Source organism: Oncorhynchus gorbuscha, linkage group LG11 (assembly GCF_021184085.1).
Source record: "Oncorhynchus gorbuscha isolate QuinsamMale2020 ecotype Even-year linkage group LG11, OgorEven_v1.0, whole genome shotgun sequence".
Taxonomy (NCBI): Eukaryota; Metazoa; Chordata; class Actinopteri; order Salmoniformes; family Salmonidae; genus Oncorhynchus; species Oncorhynchus gorbuscha.
In genome coordinates, this window is record NC_060183.1 from 59,352,474 (window position 1) to 59,371,151 (window position 18,678).

The following is an 18,678-nucleotide window of genomic DNA, read 5'->3' on the forward strand; positions in this document are numbered from 1 at the left end:
GCTGGGTGTATTGAGTCAAGGCCAATACAAATGGAATGATAATTTGCTGGGTGTATTGAGTCAAGGTCAATACAAATGGAATGATAATTTGCTGGGTGTATTGAGTCAAGGCCAATACAAATAGAATGATAATGTGCTGGGGGTATTGAGTCAAAGCCAATACAAATAGAATGATAATGTGCTGGGGGTATTGAGTCAAAGCCAATACAAATGGAATGATAATGTGCTGGGGGTATTGAGTCAAAGCCAAGACAAACAGAATGATAATGCGATGGGGGGTATTGAGTCGAGGACAATACAATCGAATGATAACACGTTGGGGATATTGAGTCAAGGCCAATACAAATATAATGCGCTCAGGTATTGAGTCAAGGCCAATACAAATGGAATGATAATGCACTGGGGGTATTGGGTCAAGGTCAAGAAGAAGAATTCTAAGAGTCAGATCCCCAGATCCAGATTTCTGAGTATAGGAGGAGTACCTATTAAAACTGTAAATGATGACATATCACACAGTCAATATGTGATAAAACTCTACTGCTGAGCAGTAGGAGAAGAGGAGGGGAGTGGAGTGGAGTGGAGAGGAGGAGTGGAGATGAGGAGAGAAGAGGAGGAGTGGAGACGAGGAGAGGAGAAGGGCAGGGGAGTGGAGTGGAGATGAGGAGAGAAGAGGAGGAGTGGAGAGGAGGAGAGGAGAAGAGGAGGAGTGGAGATGAGGAGTGGAGAGGAGGAGAGGAGGAGTGGAGAGGAGGAGAGGAGGAGAGGAGGAGAGGAGGAGTGGAGAGGAGGAGTGGAGAGGAGGAGAGGAGATGAGGAGAGAAGAGGAGGAGTGGAGAGGAGGAGAGGAGGAGAGGAAAGGAGGAGTGGAGAGGAGGAGAAGAGTGGAAATGAGGAGAGAAGAGGAGGAGTGGAGAGGAGGAGAGGAGATGAGGAGTGGAAAGGAGGAGTGGAGTGGAGGAAATGAGGAGAGAAGAGGAGGAGTGGAGAGGAGGAGTGGAGAGAAGGAGAGGAGATGAGGAGTGGAAAGGAGGAGTGGAGAGGAGGAGAGGAGATGAGGAGTGGAAAGGAGGAGTGGAGAGGAGGAAATGAGGAGAGAAGAGGAGGAGTGGAGAGGAGGAGTGGAGAGGAGGAGAGGAGGAGTGGAGAGGAGGAGTGGAGTGGTGGAGAGGAGGAGTGGAGATGAGGAGAGAAGAGGAGGAGTGGAGAGGAGGAGAGGAGGAGTGGAGAGGAGGAGTGGAGAGGAGGAGAGGAGGAGTGGAGAGGAGGAGTGGAGTGGTGGAGAGGAGGAGTGGAGAGGAGGAGTGGAGTGGTGGAGAGGAGGAGTGGAGATGAGGAGAGAAGAGGAGGAGTGGAGAGGAGGAGAGGAGGAGTGGAGAGGAGGAGTGGAGTGGTGGAGAGGAGGAGTGGAGATGAGGAGAGAAGAGGAGGAGTGGAGAGGAGAGGAGGAGGAGAGGAAATGAGGAGAGAAGCGGAGGAGTGGAGAGGAGGAGTGGAGAGGAGGAGAGGAGGAGAGGAGGAGAGGAGGAGAGGAGGAGTGGAGAGGAGTGGACATTTGTCCTGCATCTGTCTCACACACACGCATGCACAAGCAAATGCTCAGCTATGCAGGCAGGCAGCCAGGCAGAGACACTCACTCACTCACTCACTCACTCACTCACTCACTCACTCACTCACTCACTCACTCACTCACTCACTCACTCACTCACTCACTCACCACTCACTCACTCACTCACTCACTCACTCACTCACTCTACATACTCCTCCTATGCACAAATTCATGCTCAAACCTTCAGATAGACACTGATGCAGAAACCAAGGTCACATATACATACGGTAAAGACCCATCATACATAAGATGTACACGATCACTTTCATAACCTGTGACATAAATTGTCTGTTTCCGTGGTCTCTAGATCCACAGTCAGACAAATAATGAGAGAGGAGACAGCCAAGAGGACGGCAGAGCAGAGCCTGGGGACCAGAGGGTTGTGAGGGTTGTTTATAGTGCTTAAGCAGACAGCTATCTTGGCCTCTGCATTTTACTGTACTGTATACTCCCCTTAACAACTTCACAACAGAGACGCCAGAGAGCCCTAACAACGCCAAGCACTTTAGCAGAGAGTGTGTCTATGTGTGTGTACACACTCTGTTTGTGTGTGTGTGTGTGTGTGTGTGTGTGTGTGTGTGTGTGTGTGTGTGTGTGTGTGTGTGTGTGTGTGTGTGTGTGTGTGTGTGTGTGTGTGTGTGTGTGTGTGTGTGTGTGTGTGTGTGTGTGTGTGTGTGTGTGTGTGCGTGTGGCTTTAAGTGGAGAATGGTGTAGCAACCTCTCCCCTGTCACAGTCACTTGGTCCATGTGCCTCTCTGCTAAATCCAGAAATATGACTCAGGATGAGATAGAGAGAGAGGAAGGAGAGAAGTATAGAGAGAGGAGGGAGAGAATTAGAGAGAGAGGAAGGAGAGAAGTAGAGAGAGAGGAGGGAGAGAAGGAGAGAGTGGAAGGAGAGAAGTAGAGAGAGGAAGGAGAGAAGTAGAGAGAGAGGAAGGAGAGAAGTAGAGAAAGAGGAGGGAGAGAAGTAGAGAGAGGAGGGAGAGAAGTAGAGAGAGGAGAGAAGTAGAGAGAGATGAGGGAGAGATGTATAGAGAGGGGAGAGAGAGAAGTAGAGGGAGAGAAGTAGAGAGAGGAGGGAGAGAATTAGAGAGAGAGGAAGGAGAGAAGTAGAGAGAGAGGAGGGAGAGAAGGAGAGAGAGGAAGGAGAGAAGTAGAGAGAGGAAGGAGAGAAGTAGAGAGAGAGGAAGGAGAGAAGTAGAGAAAGAGGAGGGAGAGAAATAGAGAGAGAGGAGGGAGAGAAGTAGAGAGAGAGGAAGGAGAGAAGTAGAGAGAGAGGAGGGAGAGAAGTAGAGAGAGGAAGGAGAGAAGTAGAAAGAGAGAGGAGGGAGAGAAGTAGAGCGAGAGGAAGGAGAGATGTAGAGAGAGGAAGGAGAGAAGTATAGAGAGAGGAGGGAGAGAATTAGAGAGAGGAGGGAGAGAAGTAGAGAGAGGAAGGAGAGAAGTAGAGAGAGAGGAGAGAGAGAAGTAGAGAGAGAGGAGGGAGAGAAGTAGAGAGATGAGGGAGAGAAGTAGAGAGAGAGGAGGGAGAGAAGTAGAGAGAGGAGGGAGAAAAGTAGAGAGGGAGGAGGGAGAGAAGTAGAGAGAGAGGAGGGACAGAAGTAGAGAGAGAGGAGGGAGAGAAGTAGAGAGAGGAGGGAGAGAAGTAGAGAGAGAGGAGGGAGAGAAGTAGAGAGAGGAAGGAGAGAAGTAGAGAGAGAGGAGGGAGAGAAGTAGAGAGAGAGGAAGGAGAAAAGTAGAGAGAGAGGAACGAGAGAAGTAGAGAGAGAGGAAGGAGAGAGAGGAGGGAGAGAAGTATAGAGAGAAGGGGAGAGAATTAGAGAGAGAGGAAGAGGAGAAGTAGAGAGAGGAGGGAGAGAATTAGAGAGAGAGGAAGGAGAGAAGTAGAGAGAGAGGAAGGAGAGAAGTAGAGAGAGAGGAGGGAGAGAAGGAGAGAGAGGAAGGAGAGAAGTATAGAGAGAGGAGGGAGAGAATTAGAGAGAGAGGAAGGAGAGAAATAGAGAGAGGAGGTAGAGAAGTAGAGAGAGGAGGGAGAGAAGTAGAGAGAGAGGAAGGAGAGAAGTAGAGAGAGAGGAGGGAGAGAAGTAGAGAAAGAGGAAGGCGAGAAGTAGAGAGAGAAGAGGGAGAGAAGTAGAGAGAGAAGAGGGAGAGAAGTAGAGAGAGGAGAGAAGTAGAGAGAGGAGGGAGAGAAGTAGAGAGAGAGAGGAGGGAGAGAAGTAGAGAGAGAGGAGGGAGAGTAGAAAGAGGAGAGAAGTATAGAGAGAGGAGGGAGAAACGTAGAGAGAGAGGAGGGAGAGAAGTAGAGAGAGAGGATGGAGAGAAGTAGAGAGAGGAGAGAAGTAGAGAGAGGAGGGAGAGAAGTAGAGAGAGGAGGGAGAGAAGTAGAGAGAGATGAGGGAGAGATGTATAGAGAGGGGAGAGAGAGAAGTAGAGGGAGAGAAGTAGAGAGAGAGGAGGGAGAGAAGTAGAGAGAGGAGAGAAGTAGAGAGAGGAGGGAGAGAAGTAGAGAGAGGAGAGAAGTAGAGAGAGAGGATGGAGAGAAGTAGAGAGAGAGAGGAGGGAGAGAAGTAGAAAGAGAGGAGGGAGAGAAGTAGAAAGAGGAGAGAAGTATAGAGAGAGGAGGGAGAAACGTAGAGAGAGAGGAGGGAGAGAAGTAGAGAGAGAGGATGGAGAGAAGTAGAGAGAGGAGAGAAGTAGAGAGAGGAGGGAGAGAAGTAGAGAGAGGAGAGAAGTAGAGAGAGATGAGGGAGAGATGTATAGAGAGGGGAGAGAGAGAAGTAGAGGGAGAGAAGTAGAGAGAGAGGAGGGAGAGAATTAGAGAGAGAGGAAGGAGAGAAGTAGAGAGAGAGGAGGGAGAGAAGGAGAGAGAGGAAGGAGAGAAGTAGAGAGAGGAAGGAGAGAAGTAGAGAGAGAGGAAGGAGAGAAGTAGAGAAAGAGGAGGGAGAGAAATAGAGAGAGAGGAGGGAGAGAAGTAGAGAGAGAGGAAGGAGAGAAGTAGAGAGAGAGGAGGGAGAGAAGTAGAGAGAGGAGGGAGAGAAGTAGATAGAGAGGAGGGAGAGAAGTAGAGAGAGAAGGAGGGAGAGAGTAGAGAGAGGAGAGAAGTAGAGAGAGGAGAGAAAGTAGAGAGAGAGGAGGAGAGAAGTAGAGAGAGGAGTGAGAGAAGTAGAGAGAGAGGAAGTAGAGAGAGGGAGAGAAGTAGAGAGAGAGGAGGGAGAGAAGTAGAGAGAGAGGAGAGAAGTAGAGAGAGGGAGGGAGAAAGAGAGAGGAGAGGAGGGAGAAGTAGAGAGAGAGGAGGGAGAGAAGTAGAGAGAGAGAGAGAAGTAGAGAGAGGAGGTGAGAGAAGTAGAGAGAGAGGAGGAGAGAAGTAGAGAGATGATAGAGAGAAGAGAGAGAGGGGAGAGAAGTAGAGAGAGAGGAGGGAGAGAAGTAGAGGAGAGAAGTTGAGAGAGAGGAGGGAGAGAAGTAGAGAGAGAGGAGGGAGAGAAGTAGAGAGAGAGAGGGAGAGAAGAGAGAGTAGAGAGGAGGAGAGAAGTAGAGGGGAGAGAAGTTGATAGAGAGGAGGGAGAGAAGTAGAGAGAGAGGAGGGAGAGAAGTAGAGAGAGAGGAGAGAGAAGTAGAGAGAGGAGGAGAGAAGTAGAGAAGGAGGAGAGAAGTAGAGAGAGGAGGGAGAGAAGTAGAGAGAGAAGTAGAGAGTAGGGAGAGAAGAGAGAGAGGAGAGAAGTAGAGAGAGGAGGGAGAGAAGTAGAGAGAGAGAGGGGAGGAGAGAGAGAAGTAGAGAGAGGGAGGAGAGAAGAGAGAGAGGGAGAGAGAGAAGTAGAGAGAGAAGAGAGAAGTAGACAGAGAGGAGGGAGAGAGAGGAGGGAGAGAAGTAGAGAGAGGAGGGTGAGAGAAGTAGAGAGAGAGGAGGGAGAGAAGTAGAGTAGGAGAGAATTAGAGGAGGAAGAGAGAAGTAGACAGAGAGGAGGGAGAGAAATTAGAGAGAGGAGGGAGAGAAGTAGAGAGAGAGGAGAGAAGTTAGAGAGAGGAAGGAGAGAAGTAGACAGAGAGGGAGAGAGAAGTAGAGACAGAGGAGGGAGAAGGAGAGGAGGAAGGAGAAAGGGAGAGAATATAGAGGCACCATATTGAGTAACATAAAGTAAGGAGTGTGTATAAGTGTGTGAGTGTGTGTGTGTGTGGTGAGAAAGTGTGTGTGTGTGTGGTGTGTGTGTGTGTGTGTGTGTGTGTGTGTGTGTGTGTGTGTGTGTGTGTGTGTGTGTGTGTGTGTGTGTGAGGAGTGTGAGTGAAGCTTTAAGTGGAGAATGGTGTAGGAGTCACAGTCACTTGTCCATGTGCCTCTCTGCTAAATCCAGAAATATGACTCAGGATGAGATAGAGAGAGAGAAGGAGAGAAGTAGGAGGGAGAGAATTAGAGAGAGAGGAGGAGAGAAGTAGAGAGAGGGGAGAGGGAGAGAGAGAGGAGGAGAGAAGGAGAGAGAGGGAGAGAAGTAGAAGAGAGAAGAGAGAGGAGAGAAAGGAGGAGAGAAGAGGAGGAGAGAAAGTAGAGAAGAGGAGGGAAGAGAAGTAGAGAGGGGAGGGAGAGAAGTAGAGGAGAGGAGGAGAGAAGTAGAGAGAGAGAGAGGAAGGAGAGAGTGGAGGGAGAGAGAGGAAGTAGTAGAGAGAGGAGGGAGAGAAGAGTGGAGGAGAGAAGTAGAGAGAGGAGGAGAGAAGTAGAGAGAGAGGAAGGAGAGAAGTAGAGAGGAGGAGAGAAGTAGAGAGAGAGGGAGAGAAGTAGAGAGAGGAGAGAAGTAGAGAGAGATGAGGGAGAGATGTAGAGAGGGGAGAGAGAGAAGTAGAGGGAGAGAAGTAGAGAGAGGAGGGAGAGAATTAGAGAGAGAGGAAGGAGAGAAGTAGAGAGAGAGGAGGGAGAGAAGGAGAGAGAGGAAGGAGAGAAGTAGAGAGAGGAAGGAGAGAAGTAGAGAGAGAGGAAGGAGAGAAGTAGAGAAAGAGGAGGGAGAGAAATAGAGAGAGAGGAGGGAGAGAAGTAGAGAGAGAGGAAGGAGAGAAGTAGAGAGAGAGGAGGGAGAGAAGTAGAGAGAGAGGAGGGAGAGAAGTAGATAGAGAGGAGGGAGAGAAGTAGAGAGAGAGGAGGGAGAGAAGTAGAGAGAGGAGAGAAGTAGAGAGAGGAGGGAGAGAAGTAGAGAGAGAGGAGGGAGAGAAGTAGAGAGAGAGGAGTGAGAGAAGTAGAGAGAGGAGAGAAGTAGAGTGAGGAGGGAGAGAAGTAGAGAGAGAGGAGGGAGAGAAGTAGAGAGAGGAAGGAGAGAAGTAGAGAGAGAGGAGGGAGAGAAGTAGAGAGAGAGAGGAGGAGAAGTAGAGAGAGAGGAGGAAGTAGAGAAGGAGAAAGTAGAGAGAGAGGAGGAAGTAGAGAGAGGAGGGAGAGAAGTAGAGAGATGATAGAAGTAGAGAGAGAGGAGGGAGAGAAGTAGATAGAGAGGAGAGAGAGAAGTAGAGGGAGAGAAGTAGAGAGAGAGGAGGGAGAGAAGTAGAGAGAGAGGAGGGAGAGAAGTAGAGAGAGGAGAGAAGTAGAGAGAGGAGGGAGAGAAGTAGAGAGAGAGGAGGGAGAGAAGTAGAGGGAGAGAAGTTGAGAGAGAGGAGGGAGAGAAGTAGAGTGAGAGGAGGGAGAGAAGTAGAGAGAGAGGAGGGAGAGAAGTAGAGAGAGGGGAGTGAGAGAAGTAGAGGGAGAGAAGTTGATAGAGAGGAGGGAGAGAAGTAGAGAGAGAGGAGGGAGAGAAGTAGAGAGAGAGGAGGGAGAGAAGTAAAGAGAGGAGGGAGAGAAGTAGAGAGAGAGGAGGGTGAGAAGTAGAGAGAGAGGAGGGAGAGAAGTAGAGAGAGGAGGGAGGGAAGTAGAGAGAGAGGAGGGAGAGAAGTAAAGAGAGGAGGGAGAGAAGTAGAGAGAGAGGAGGGACAGAAGTAGAGAGAGAGAAGTAGAGAGAGAGGAGGGAGAGAAGTAGAGAGAGAGGAGAGAGAGAAGTAGAGGGAGAGAAGTAGAGAAGTAGACAGAGAGGAGGGACAGAAGTAGAGAGAGAGGAGGGAGAGAAGTAGAGAGAGGAGGGAGAGAAGTAGAGAGAGGGAGGGAGAGAAGTAGAGAGAGAGGAGGGAGAGAATTAGAGAGAGGAAGGAGAGAAGTAGACAGAGAGGAGGGAGAGAAGTAGAGACAGAGGAGGGAGAGAAGTAGAGAGAGAGGAGGGAGAGAATTAGAGAGAGGAAGGAGAGAAGTAGACAGAGAGGAGGGAGAGAAGTAGAGAGAGAGGAGGGAGAGAAGTAGAGAGAGGAGGGAGAGAAGTAGAGAGAGAGGAGGGAGAGAAGTAGAGAGAGAGGGAGAGAAGTAGAGAGAGAGGAGGGAGAGAAGTAGAAAGAGAGGAAGGAGAAATAAAGACAGCGATTCTCAACTCTCTCCATATATTAGCAAGGCACCATATTGAGTAACATAAAGTAAGGAGTGTGTATATGTGTGTGTGTGTGTGTGTGTGTGTGTGTGTGTGTGTGTGTGTGTGTGTGTGTGTGTGTGTGTGTGTGTGTGTGTGTGTGTGTGTGTGTGTGTGTGTGTGTGTGTGTGTGTGTGTGTGTGTGTGTGTGTGTGTGTGTGTGTGTGTGTGTGTGTGTGTGTGTGTGTGTGTGTGTTTGTGTGTGTGTGTGTGTGTGTGTGTTTGTGTGTGTGTGTGTGTCATTAAAATCCAAACGGAAAATATTTACACAAGAAGCATCCTAATATCACACAGTCAACTCTGTCATTCAGTAAGTTCACCATTCTGCCATTCTCACTGTTAAACATCACACAGTGTTCAACACAACGCTCTTTATGTCATCATTTGATCTGATCAGTCAACACCAATTTTTCTACAGTAATCTGGTATGTGTGTGTTTTAACATGTGAGAGATGTAGTGTACCTTCTCTCCATTGGGGTTTCCTAGGACGTAGCAGCCCATAATGTGGATGAGGTTGGGTTCAGGGTTCACTTTGCTCATAAACCGACTCAGCCTCCTCCAGAACCTGTTGTAGCAGGACGACATGGTTCACAACAATACTGCTACTCTAACAGTACCAACACAGAGACAGGAACTGTGTCCGCATCCCAAATGGTACCCTATTCCCTATGCAGTGCACTACTTTTTGCCAGGGCCCACAGGGCCCATAAGGCTTTGGTCAAAAGTAGTGTTGTGTGCCATTTGGGACACACACAGGTATAAGGACTATGGCTGCTGTATGAAGAGTAAGACTGATGACACTCACTGACTCATGTCCTCCTCTTTCTCCACCTTGGCGAATGTGGCCACTTTATTCTTCAACAGGTACAGATGTCCTGGACCTCCCTAAGAACCCCACAGAGATGTAGCTTTTCAAGTTCCCAGCCAAGATTAAAACCAACACGGCTACTTGGCACTCACATAACATAGCAGGATCCCATTGAGAGAAAAACACAATTATCCCCTCGATCTCCAGAGTTATGTCACTAATTGAGGTGTAATCTATCTTTCCACTGGGAATGACAGAATTCAGCATAAAACACATTTTCTTTTGTTCTTTCATAATCATTGTCATCTCTCTCTCTTCCCCTTTCTCTCTCTCTACTTTCTCCCTGTATCACCTGACAGAAGATGAGCATCCTCCAGATTCTGCTGCCTCTTCTGTAGGCTGTTAGCTTCTTGTCAATCTCCTCTGTGAAGAGAGAGAAACAGAGAGGGGTTAGGGAGAGAGAAACGGAGAGAGGTTAGAGAGAGAGAAACAGAGAGGGGTTAGAGAGAGAGAAACGGAGAGAGGTTAGAGAGATAGAAACAGAGAGGGGTTAGAGAGAGAGAAACAGAGAGGGGTTAGAGAGAGAGAAACAGAGAGGGGTTAGAGAGAGAGAAACAGAGAGGGGTTAGAGAGAGAGAAACAGACAGGGGTTAGAGAGAGAGAAACAGAGAGGGGTTAGAGAGAGAGAAACAGAGAGGGGTTAGAGAGAGAGAAACAGAGAGGGGTTAGAGAGAGAGAAACAGAGAGGAGTTAGAGAGAGAGAAACAGAGAGGGGTTAGAGAGAGAGAAAAAGAGAGGGGTTAGAGAGAAAGAGAGAAAGAGAGAGGGGTTAGAGAGAGAGAAAAACAGAGAGGGGTTAGAGAGAGAGAAAGAGAGAGGGGTTAGAGAAAGAGAAACAGAGAGGGGTTAGAGAGAGAGAAAGAGAGAGGGGTTAGAGAGAGAGAAAGAGAGAGGGGTTAGAGAAAGAGAAACAGAGAGGGGTTAGGGAGAGAGAAAGAGAGAGGGGTTAGAGAAAGAGAAACAGAGAGGGTTAGGGAGAGAGAAAGAGAGAGGGGTTAGAGAGAGAGAAAGTGAGAGGGGTTAGAGAGAGAGAAAGAGAGAGGGGTTAGAGAAAGAGAAACAGAGAGGGGTTAGAGAGAGAGAAAGAGAGAGGGGTTAGAGAAAGAGAAACAGAGAGGGGTTAGGGAGAGAGAAAGAGAGAGGGGTTAGAGAGAGAGAAAGAGAGAGGGGTTAGCGAGAGAGAAAGAGAGAGGGGTTAGAGAGAGAGAAAGAGAGAGGGGTTAGAGAGAGAGACAGAGAGAGGGGTTAGAGAGAGAGAAACAGAGAGAGGGGTTAGAGAGAGAGAAAGAGAGAGAAAAAGAGAGGGGTTAGAGAGAGAGAAAGAGAGAGGGGTTAGAGAGAGAGAAAGAGAGAGAAAAAGAGAGGGGTTAGAGAGGAAGAAAGAGAGAGAAAAAGAGAGGGGTTAGAATGAGAGCAACAAGCAGTACAGTAAAAATAGATTTCCTCACACTGAAAGACAGCAATATGGAACACAGCATCATTTTCACTGCATAATGTGTCTCACTCCACAAACATGTCTGCGTCCCAAATGGCACACTACTCCTGAGTGGCCCAGTGGTCTAAGGTAATGCATCTCAGTGCTAGAGGCGTCACTACAGACCCTGGTTCGATTCCAGACTATATCACAACCGACCATGATTGGGAGTCCCATAGGGCAGCGCACAATTGGCCCAGCGTCGTCCTGGGTTAGGTTTTGGCCAGGATAGGTCGTCATTGTAAATAGGAATATGTTCTTAACTGGCTTGCCAAGTTAAATAAAGGTTCAATAAAGTAGAAAGATAAAATAGTGCGCTACTTTTGATCAGGGCCTATAGGACTGGTTAAAAGTAGTGCGCTATATAGGGAATATAGTGCCATTTAGGATGAAGATTTGAACAGAACTAACAAACAAAGTCACATAAAGGGCAGTTTACCCACCGAGGATATCATCAAACGTAGCATGTTCATGGTCCTGGAGACAGAGATTATAAAGTCCTTTACTGAATATTATACATGATAACTGATTTATCACCTGTGCATACAGACACATAGAGAACAGGGTGACGGTGTGTGTGTGAGAGAGAAAGTCACTCACATAGAGGATGGGGATGATTGAGGGGTCATCCCTGCGGATGATGGTGGGAACGTACTCTGCCTTGGGGACTTTGGAGGAGATCAGCTGAGAGTGAGAGATGGAGAAAGAAGAGAGAAGAAGAGAAAGAGGTGTCCCATTCACTCTGCTGTGTTCTGTCTGTCAACCAGTGCCTGTAGGGACCTGAACATTCATTATTCACACAAGTCTGTCTGCGTAGCCAAGATGCATTGTACACTGAGTGTATAAAACATTAGGAACACCTTCCTGATATTAAGTTGCACCCCTTTTTGCCCTCGGAACAGCCTCAATTCATCAGGAATGGACTCTACAAGGTGTCAAAAGCATTCCACAGGGATGCTGGCCCATGTTGACTCCAATGCTTCCCACAGTTGTGTCAAGTTGGCTGGATGTCCTTTGGGTGGTGGACCATTCTTGATACACAAGGGAAACGGTTGAGCGTGAAAAACCCAGCAGCATTGCAGTTCTTGACACACTCAAACCGGTGCGCCTGGCACATACTACCATACCTAGTTCAAAGGCACATAAATATTTTGTCTTGACCATTCATCCTCTGAATGGCACACATTCACCATCCATGTCTCAATTGTCTCAAGGCTTAAAACTCCTTGAACCTGTCTCCTCCCCTTCATCTCTACTGATTGAAGTGGATTTAACAAGTGACATCAATGATCATAGAGTTCAACCTTGATTCACCTGGACAGTCTATGTCATGAAAATAGCAGATGTTCCCAATATTTTGTACACTCAGCGTATGTACTGGTATCAAACAGGATTCCACTTTAATTCAGTTAAGGATCAAAAAGTAGCCCATTGATTTATATAAGGTCTTTTGAGTACATTTGAGTACTACTTGGCACTCACATAACATAGCAGGATCTCATTGAGAGAAAAACACAATTATCCCCTCGACCTCCAGAGTTATGTCACTAATTGAGATGTAATCTGTCGTTCCACTGGGAATGACAGAATTCAGCATAAAACACATTTTCTTTTGTTCTTTCATAATCATTGTCATCTCTCTCTCTTCCCCTTTCTCTCTCTCTCTCTACTTTCTCCCTCTATCACCTGACAGAAGATGAGCATCCTCCAGATTCTGCTGCCTCTCCTGTAGGCTGTTAGCTTCTTGTCAATCTCCTATTTTCATTCATATCTTAAAGAATCATGACAGCCGTGACATTCCAACACAGTAAACATGCTCACATGCAGCCAGTCCTCTTTGGGTAAACCTGGGAACTCTGGGAAAGTTAGAAGAATTGTTCAACCCTAGTTCCTCACCATAATTTTGGGTGGGATGAAGTCATCTCCCTCACAGGCCAGTCTCTCCATCTCCCTCTCCTCCTCCCAGTCTAGGTCCTCACGCTCCCCCTCATCCAGAGTCCCACAAGAGGCTGGCAGGTCCCCACCTATCCCCCAACAAAGAGAGCAGGCACACTGTTAGAGAGAGAGTAGGGGAGGAGACGGGAGAAAGATTGGATGAGAAGAGGGGGGACATGGAGTAAGAGAGGGGGGAGGTAGAGGAGGGGAAGAGATGGACAGAGAGAAAGCAAGCAATGGAATAATAGAGAAAGAATGAGAAAGGCAGATGGAGGGAGAGAGAGTGGCAGGGAGAGAGAAAGGCAGATGGAGGGGGAGAGAGAGAGTGGCAGGGAGAGAGAAAGGCAGATGGAGGGAGAGAGAGAGAGTGGCAGGGAGAGAGAAAGGCAGATGGAGGGAGAGAGAGAGAGAGTGGCAGGGAGAGAGAAAGGCAGATGGAGGGAGAGAGAGAGTGGCAGGGAGAGAGAAAGGCAGATGGAGGGAGAGAGAGAGAGTGGCAGGGAGAGAGAAAGGCAGATGTAGGGAGAGAGAGAGAGTGGCAGGGAGAGAGAAAGGCAGATGGAGGGAGAGAGAGAGAGTGGCAGGGTGAGAGAAAGGCAGATGGAGGGGGAGAGAGAGAGTGGCAGGGAGAGAGAAAGGCAGATGGAGGGAGAGAGAGAGAGTGGCAGGGAGAGAGAAAGGCAGATGGAGGGAGAGAGAGAGTGGCAGGGAGAGAGAAAGGCAGATGTAGGGGGAGAGAGAGAGTGGCAGGGAGAGAGAAAGCAGATGGAGGGAGTGAGAGAGTGGCAGGGAGAGAGAAAGGCAGATGGAGGGAGAGAGAGAGAGTGGCAGGGAGAGAGAAAGCAGATGGAGGGGGAGAGAGAGAGTGGCAGGGAGAGAGAAAGGCAGATGGAGGGAGAGAGAGAGTGGCAGGGAGAGAGAAAGCAGATGGAGGGAGTGAGAGAGTGGCAGGGAGAGAGAAAGGCAGATGGAGGGAGAGAGAGAGAGAGGCAGGGAGAGAGAAAGGCAGATGGAGGGAGAGAGAGAGAGTGGCAGGGAGAGAGAAAGGCAGATGGAGAGAGAGAGAGAGAGTGGCAGGGAGAGAGAAAGGCAGATGGAGGGAGAGAGAGAGAGTGGCAGGGAGAGAGAAAGGCAGATGGAGGGAGAGAGAGAGAGTGGCAGGGAGAGAGAAAGGCAGATGGAGGGAGAGAGAGAGAGTGGCAGGGAGAGAGAAAGCAGATGGAGGGAGTGAGAGAGTGGCAGGGAGAGAGAAAGAAGATGGAGGGAGTGAGAGAGTGGTAGGGAGAGAGATGGTAGTATAAAGTGACAGTGGGGGACAAAGAAAGACAGAGGTGATGTGACAGAGGATAACAACCATACAGAGGAATAGGTGGAAGCAGAAAAAAATAAAGGAAAATAGTCAAGTCAAAGAGGAAAGCAGAGGTAAAAAGAGAATGGGAAAGGTGACAGGGTAGATCAACAGCTTGTGCCAATCATTAGGATAAAAACACTGGGCTGTCAGAGAAAAACGTTTCAAGACACAAATATACCTGGTGCCATTTCAATGTCATAAACAGTAACCTCTATCATCAGACTGTGTGAGACACAGAGGCACAAAGGAGATGGAAAAACAGAAACAAACACACAAACATTGAAAAACATTCAAGAGACTACAGAGAAAAAGACATGCAGACATATAAACATACAGTGCTTATACACACACACTCCCAGACCGGCGCTTCACACACTCCCAGACCGGCGCTTCACACACTCCCAGACCTGCGCTTCACACACTCCCAGACCGACGCTTCACACACTCCCAGACCGGTGCTTCACACACTCCCAGACCGGCGCTTCACACACTCCCAGACCGACGCTTCACACACTCCCAGACCGACGCTTCACACACTCCCAGACCGACGCTTCACACACTCCCAGACCGACGCTTCACACACTCCCAGACTGGTGCTTCACACACTCCCAGACCGACTCTTCACACACTCCCAGACCGGCGCTTCACACACTCCCAGACCGACGCTTCACACACTCCCAGACCGGCGCTTCACACACTCCCAGACCGGTGCTTCACACACTCCCAGACCGACGCTTCACACACTCCCAGACCGACGCTTCACACACTCCCAGACCGACGCTTCACACACTCCCAGACCGACGCTTCACACACTCCCAGACCGACGCTTCACACACTCCCAGACTGGTGCTTCACACACTCCCAGACCGACTCTTCACACACTCCCAGACCGACGCTTCACACACTCCCAGACCGACGCTTCACACACTCCCAGACCGACGCTTCACACACTCCCAGACTGGTGCTTCACACACTCCCAGACCGACGCTTCACACACTCCCAGACCGACGCTTCACACACTCCCAGACCGACACTTCACACACTCCCAGACCGACGCTTCACACACTCCCAGACCGACGCTTCACACACTCCCAGACCGACGCTTCACACACTCCCAGACCGACGCTTCACACTCCCAGACTGGTGCTTCACACACTCCCAGACCGGCGCTTCACACACTCCCAGACCGACGCTTCACACACTCCCAGACCGACGCTTCACACACTCCCAGACCGACGCTTCACACACTCCCAGACCGACGCTTCACACACTCCCAGACCGACGCTTCACACACTCCCAGACCGACGCTTCACACACTCCCAGACCGACGCTTCACACACTCCCAGACCGACGCTTCACACACTCCCAGACCGACGCTTCACACACTCCCAGACCGACGCTTCACACACTCCCAGACCGACGCTTCACACACTCCCAGACCGGCGCTTCACACACTCCCAGACCTGCGCTTCACACACTCCCAGACCTGCGCTTCACACACTCCCAGACCGACGCTTCACACACTCCCAGACTGGTGCTTCACACACTCCCAGACCGACGCTTCACACACTCCCAGACCTGCGCTTCACACACTCCCAGACCGACGCTTCACACACTCCCAGACCGACGCTTCACACACTCCCAGACCTGCGCTTCACACACTCCCAGACCGACGCTTCACACACTCCCAGACCGGTGCTTCACACACTCCCAGACCGACGCTTCACACACTCCCAGACCGACGCTTCACACACTCCCAGACCGACGCTTCACACACTCCCAGACCGACGCTTCACACACTCCCAGACCGACGCTTCACACACTCCCAGACCTGCGCTTCACACACTCCCAGACCGACGCTTCACACACTCCCAGACCTGCGCTTCACACACTCCCAGACCTGCGCTTCACACACTCCCAGACCTGCGCTTCACACACTCCCAGACCTGCGCTTCACACACTCCCAGACCGACGCTTCACACACTCCCAGACTGGTGCTTCACACACTCCCAGACCTGACGCTTCACACACTCCCAGACCTGACGCGCTTCACACACTCCCAGACCGACGCTTCACACACTCCCAGACCGACGCTTCACACACTCCCAGACCTGCGCTTCACACACTCCCAGACCGACGCTTCACACACTCCCAGACCGGTGCTTCACACACTCCCAGACCGACGCTTCACACACTCCCAGACCGACGCTTCACACACTCCCAGACCGGTTCTTCAGACCGACGCTTCACACACTCCCAGACCGACGCTTCACACACTCCCAGACCGACGCTTCACACACTCCCAGACCGACGCTTCACACACTCCCAGACCGACGCTTCATACACTCCAAGACCTGCGCTTCACACACTCCCAGACCGACGCTTCACACACTCCCAGACTGGTGCTTCACACACTCCCAGACCGACGCTTCACACACTCCCAGACTGGTGCTTCACACACTCCCATACCTGCGCTTCACACACTCCCAGACCGACGCTTCACACACTCCCAGACCGGCGCTTCACACACTCCCAGACCGTCGCTTCACACACTCCCAGACCGACGCTTCACACACTCCCAGACCTGCGCCTCACGCACTCCCAGACCTGCGCTTCACACACTCCCAGACCGGCGCTTCACACACTCCCAAACCAACGCTTCACACACTCCCAGACCGGCGCTTCACACACTCCCAGACCTGCGCTTCACACACTCCCAGACCGGCGCTTCACACACTCCCAGACCGGCGCTTCACACACTCCCAGGCCGGCGCTTCACACACTCCCAGACCTGCGCTTCACACATTCCCAGACCGGTGCTTCACACACTCCCAGACCTGCGTTTCACACACTCCCAGACCGTCGCTTCACACACTCCCAGACCTGCGCTTCACACACTCCCAGACCTGCGCTTCACACACTCCCAGACCTGCGCTTCACACACTCCCAGACCGACGACCTGCGCTTCACACTCCCAGACCGACGCTCCCAGACCGGCGCTTCACACACTCCCAGACCGTCGCTTCACACACTCCCAGACCGACGCTTCACACACTCCCAGACCTGCGCTTCACACACTCCCAGACCTGCGCTTCACACACTCCCAGACCGACGCTTCACACACTCCCAGACCGGCGCTTCACACACTCCCAGACCTGCGCTTCACACACTCCCAGACCGACGCTTCACACACTCCCAGACCGGCACTTCACACACTCCCAGACCTGCGCTTCACACACTCCCAGACCTGCGCTTCACACACTCCCAGACCGGCGCTTCACACACTCCCAGACCGACGCTTCACACACTCCCAGACCGGCGCTTCACACACTCCCAGACCTGCGCTTCACACACTCCCAGACCTGCGCTTCACACACTCCCAGACCGGCGCTTCACACACTCCCAGACCGACGCTTCACACACTCCCAGACCTGCGCTTCACACACTCCCAGACCGACGCTTCACACACTCCCAGACCGGTGCTTCACACACTCCCAGACCGGTGCTTCACACACTCCATGACCGACGCTTCACACACTCCCAGACCTACGCTTCACACACTCTCAGACCGACGCTTCACACACTCCCAGACCTGCGCTTCACACACTCCCAGACCGGCGCTTCACACACTCCCAGACCGGCGCTTCACAAACTCCCAGACCGGCGCTTCACAGACTCCCAGACCGGCGTTTCATACACTCCCAGACCGGTGCTTCACACACTCCCAGACTGGCGCTTCACACACTCCCAGACCTGCGCTTCACACACTCCCAGACCGACGCTTCACACACTCCCAGACCATTTGAGACAAATACTCACAGAGAAAGAGAGCAAATACTCACAGAGAAAGAGAGAGAGCATCACAAATTTGGAGACATACCCACGGCCAGAAGGAGACAGACAGACAGGGTCAGAGTCAACAGCAGGGACAGCCGATTTGTGTGTGTGTGTATTTTACCATAAATGTTTCAGCATACTTGTACTTGTGTGTGAGTGTATAAGTGTGTTTGTCTGTGTCTGTGCCTGTATGTGAGTGTGTGTGTGTATCAGTGGAGGCTGGTGGGAAGAGCTAAAGGAGGATGGGCTCATTGTCATGGCCAGGGATGCAAACTGCTGAGAGCAAAAAGGTGACACTTTTTTTTTGTTGCACTGAAACATGCAATAAATCCCTGCTTGGAGGAAATGCAGGTTTAAACTAATTAAACAACAAAGAATATGATCTATATGATAAGTCTGTGTGTAAAATAAAAAGTGGTTGATGTCAACCTAAAAAAAAATTTTTAAGAAAGCAATCCAATGTTAATTGTTGCCTAGACTTTACTACACTCAAATCTTGAGAAAAACCCCACTAATATTACAGTTAGCCATGACAGCATTTATAATAGAACGCCTGTTACCATGACAGCCCTTATAATAGAATGCTTGTTACCATGACAGCAATTATAATAGAACGCTTGTTACCATGACAGCCTTTATAATAGAACACGTGTTACCATGACAGCATTTATAATAGAATGCCTGTTACCATGACAGCCTTTATAATAGAATGTTTGTTACCATGACAGCAATTATAATAGAACGCTTGTTACCATGACAGCCTTTATAATAGAATGCTTGTTACCATGACAGCGTTTATAATAGAATGCTTGTTACCATGACAGCCTTTATAATAGAATGCTTGTTACCATGACAGCGTTTATAATAGAATGCTTGTTACCATGACAGCGTTTATAATAGAATGCTTGTTACCATGACAGCGTTTATAATAGAATGCTTGTTCCCATGACAGCATTTATAATAGAATGCTTGTTACCATGACAGCAATTATAATAGAACGCTTGTTACCATGACAGCCTTTATAATAGAACGCTTGTTACCATGACAGCATTTATAATAGAATGCCTGTTACCATGACAGCCTTTAGAATAGAACACTTGTTACCATGACAGCCTTTATAATAGAACACTTGTTACCATGACAGC

The 18,678-nt window shown here is 50.0% G+C and overlaps 1 protein-coding gene across 1 annotated transcript in view; it reads right to left on the reverse strand.

Annotated features, from left to right (window-relative positions):
* LOC124047690 (NMDA receptor synaptonuclear signaling and neuronal migration factor-like) overlaps positions 1 to 18,678 on the reverse strand; it is a 67,208-nt gene that overhangs the window by 11,219 nt on the left and 37,311 nt on the right. Inside the window, exons 8-13 of the mRNA XM_046367997.1 lie at positions 12,307 to 12,434; positions 11,011 to 11,094; positions 10,854 to 10,887; positions 9,229 to 9,299; positions 8,874 to 8,953; positions 8,531 to 8,633 (exon numbers count right to left, since the gene is read on the reverse strand). Coding sequence (XP_046223953.1) covers positions 8,531 to 8,633; positions 8,874 to 8,953; positions 9,229 to 9,299; positions 10,854 to 10,887; positions 11,011 to 11,094; positions 12,307 to 12,434 — 500 coding nt within the window. The remainder of the gene's footprint in view (positions 1 to 8,530; positions 8,634 to 8,873; positions 8,954 to 9,228; positions 9,300 to 10,853; positions 10,888 to 11,010; positions 11,095 to 12,306; positions 12,435 to 18,678) is intronic.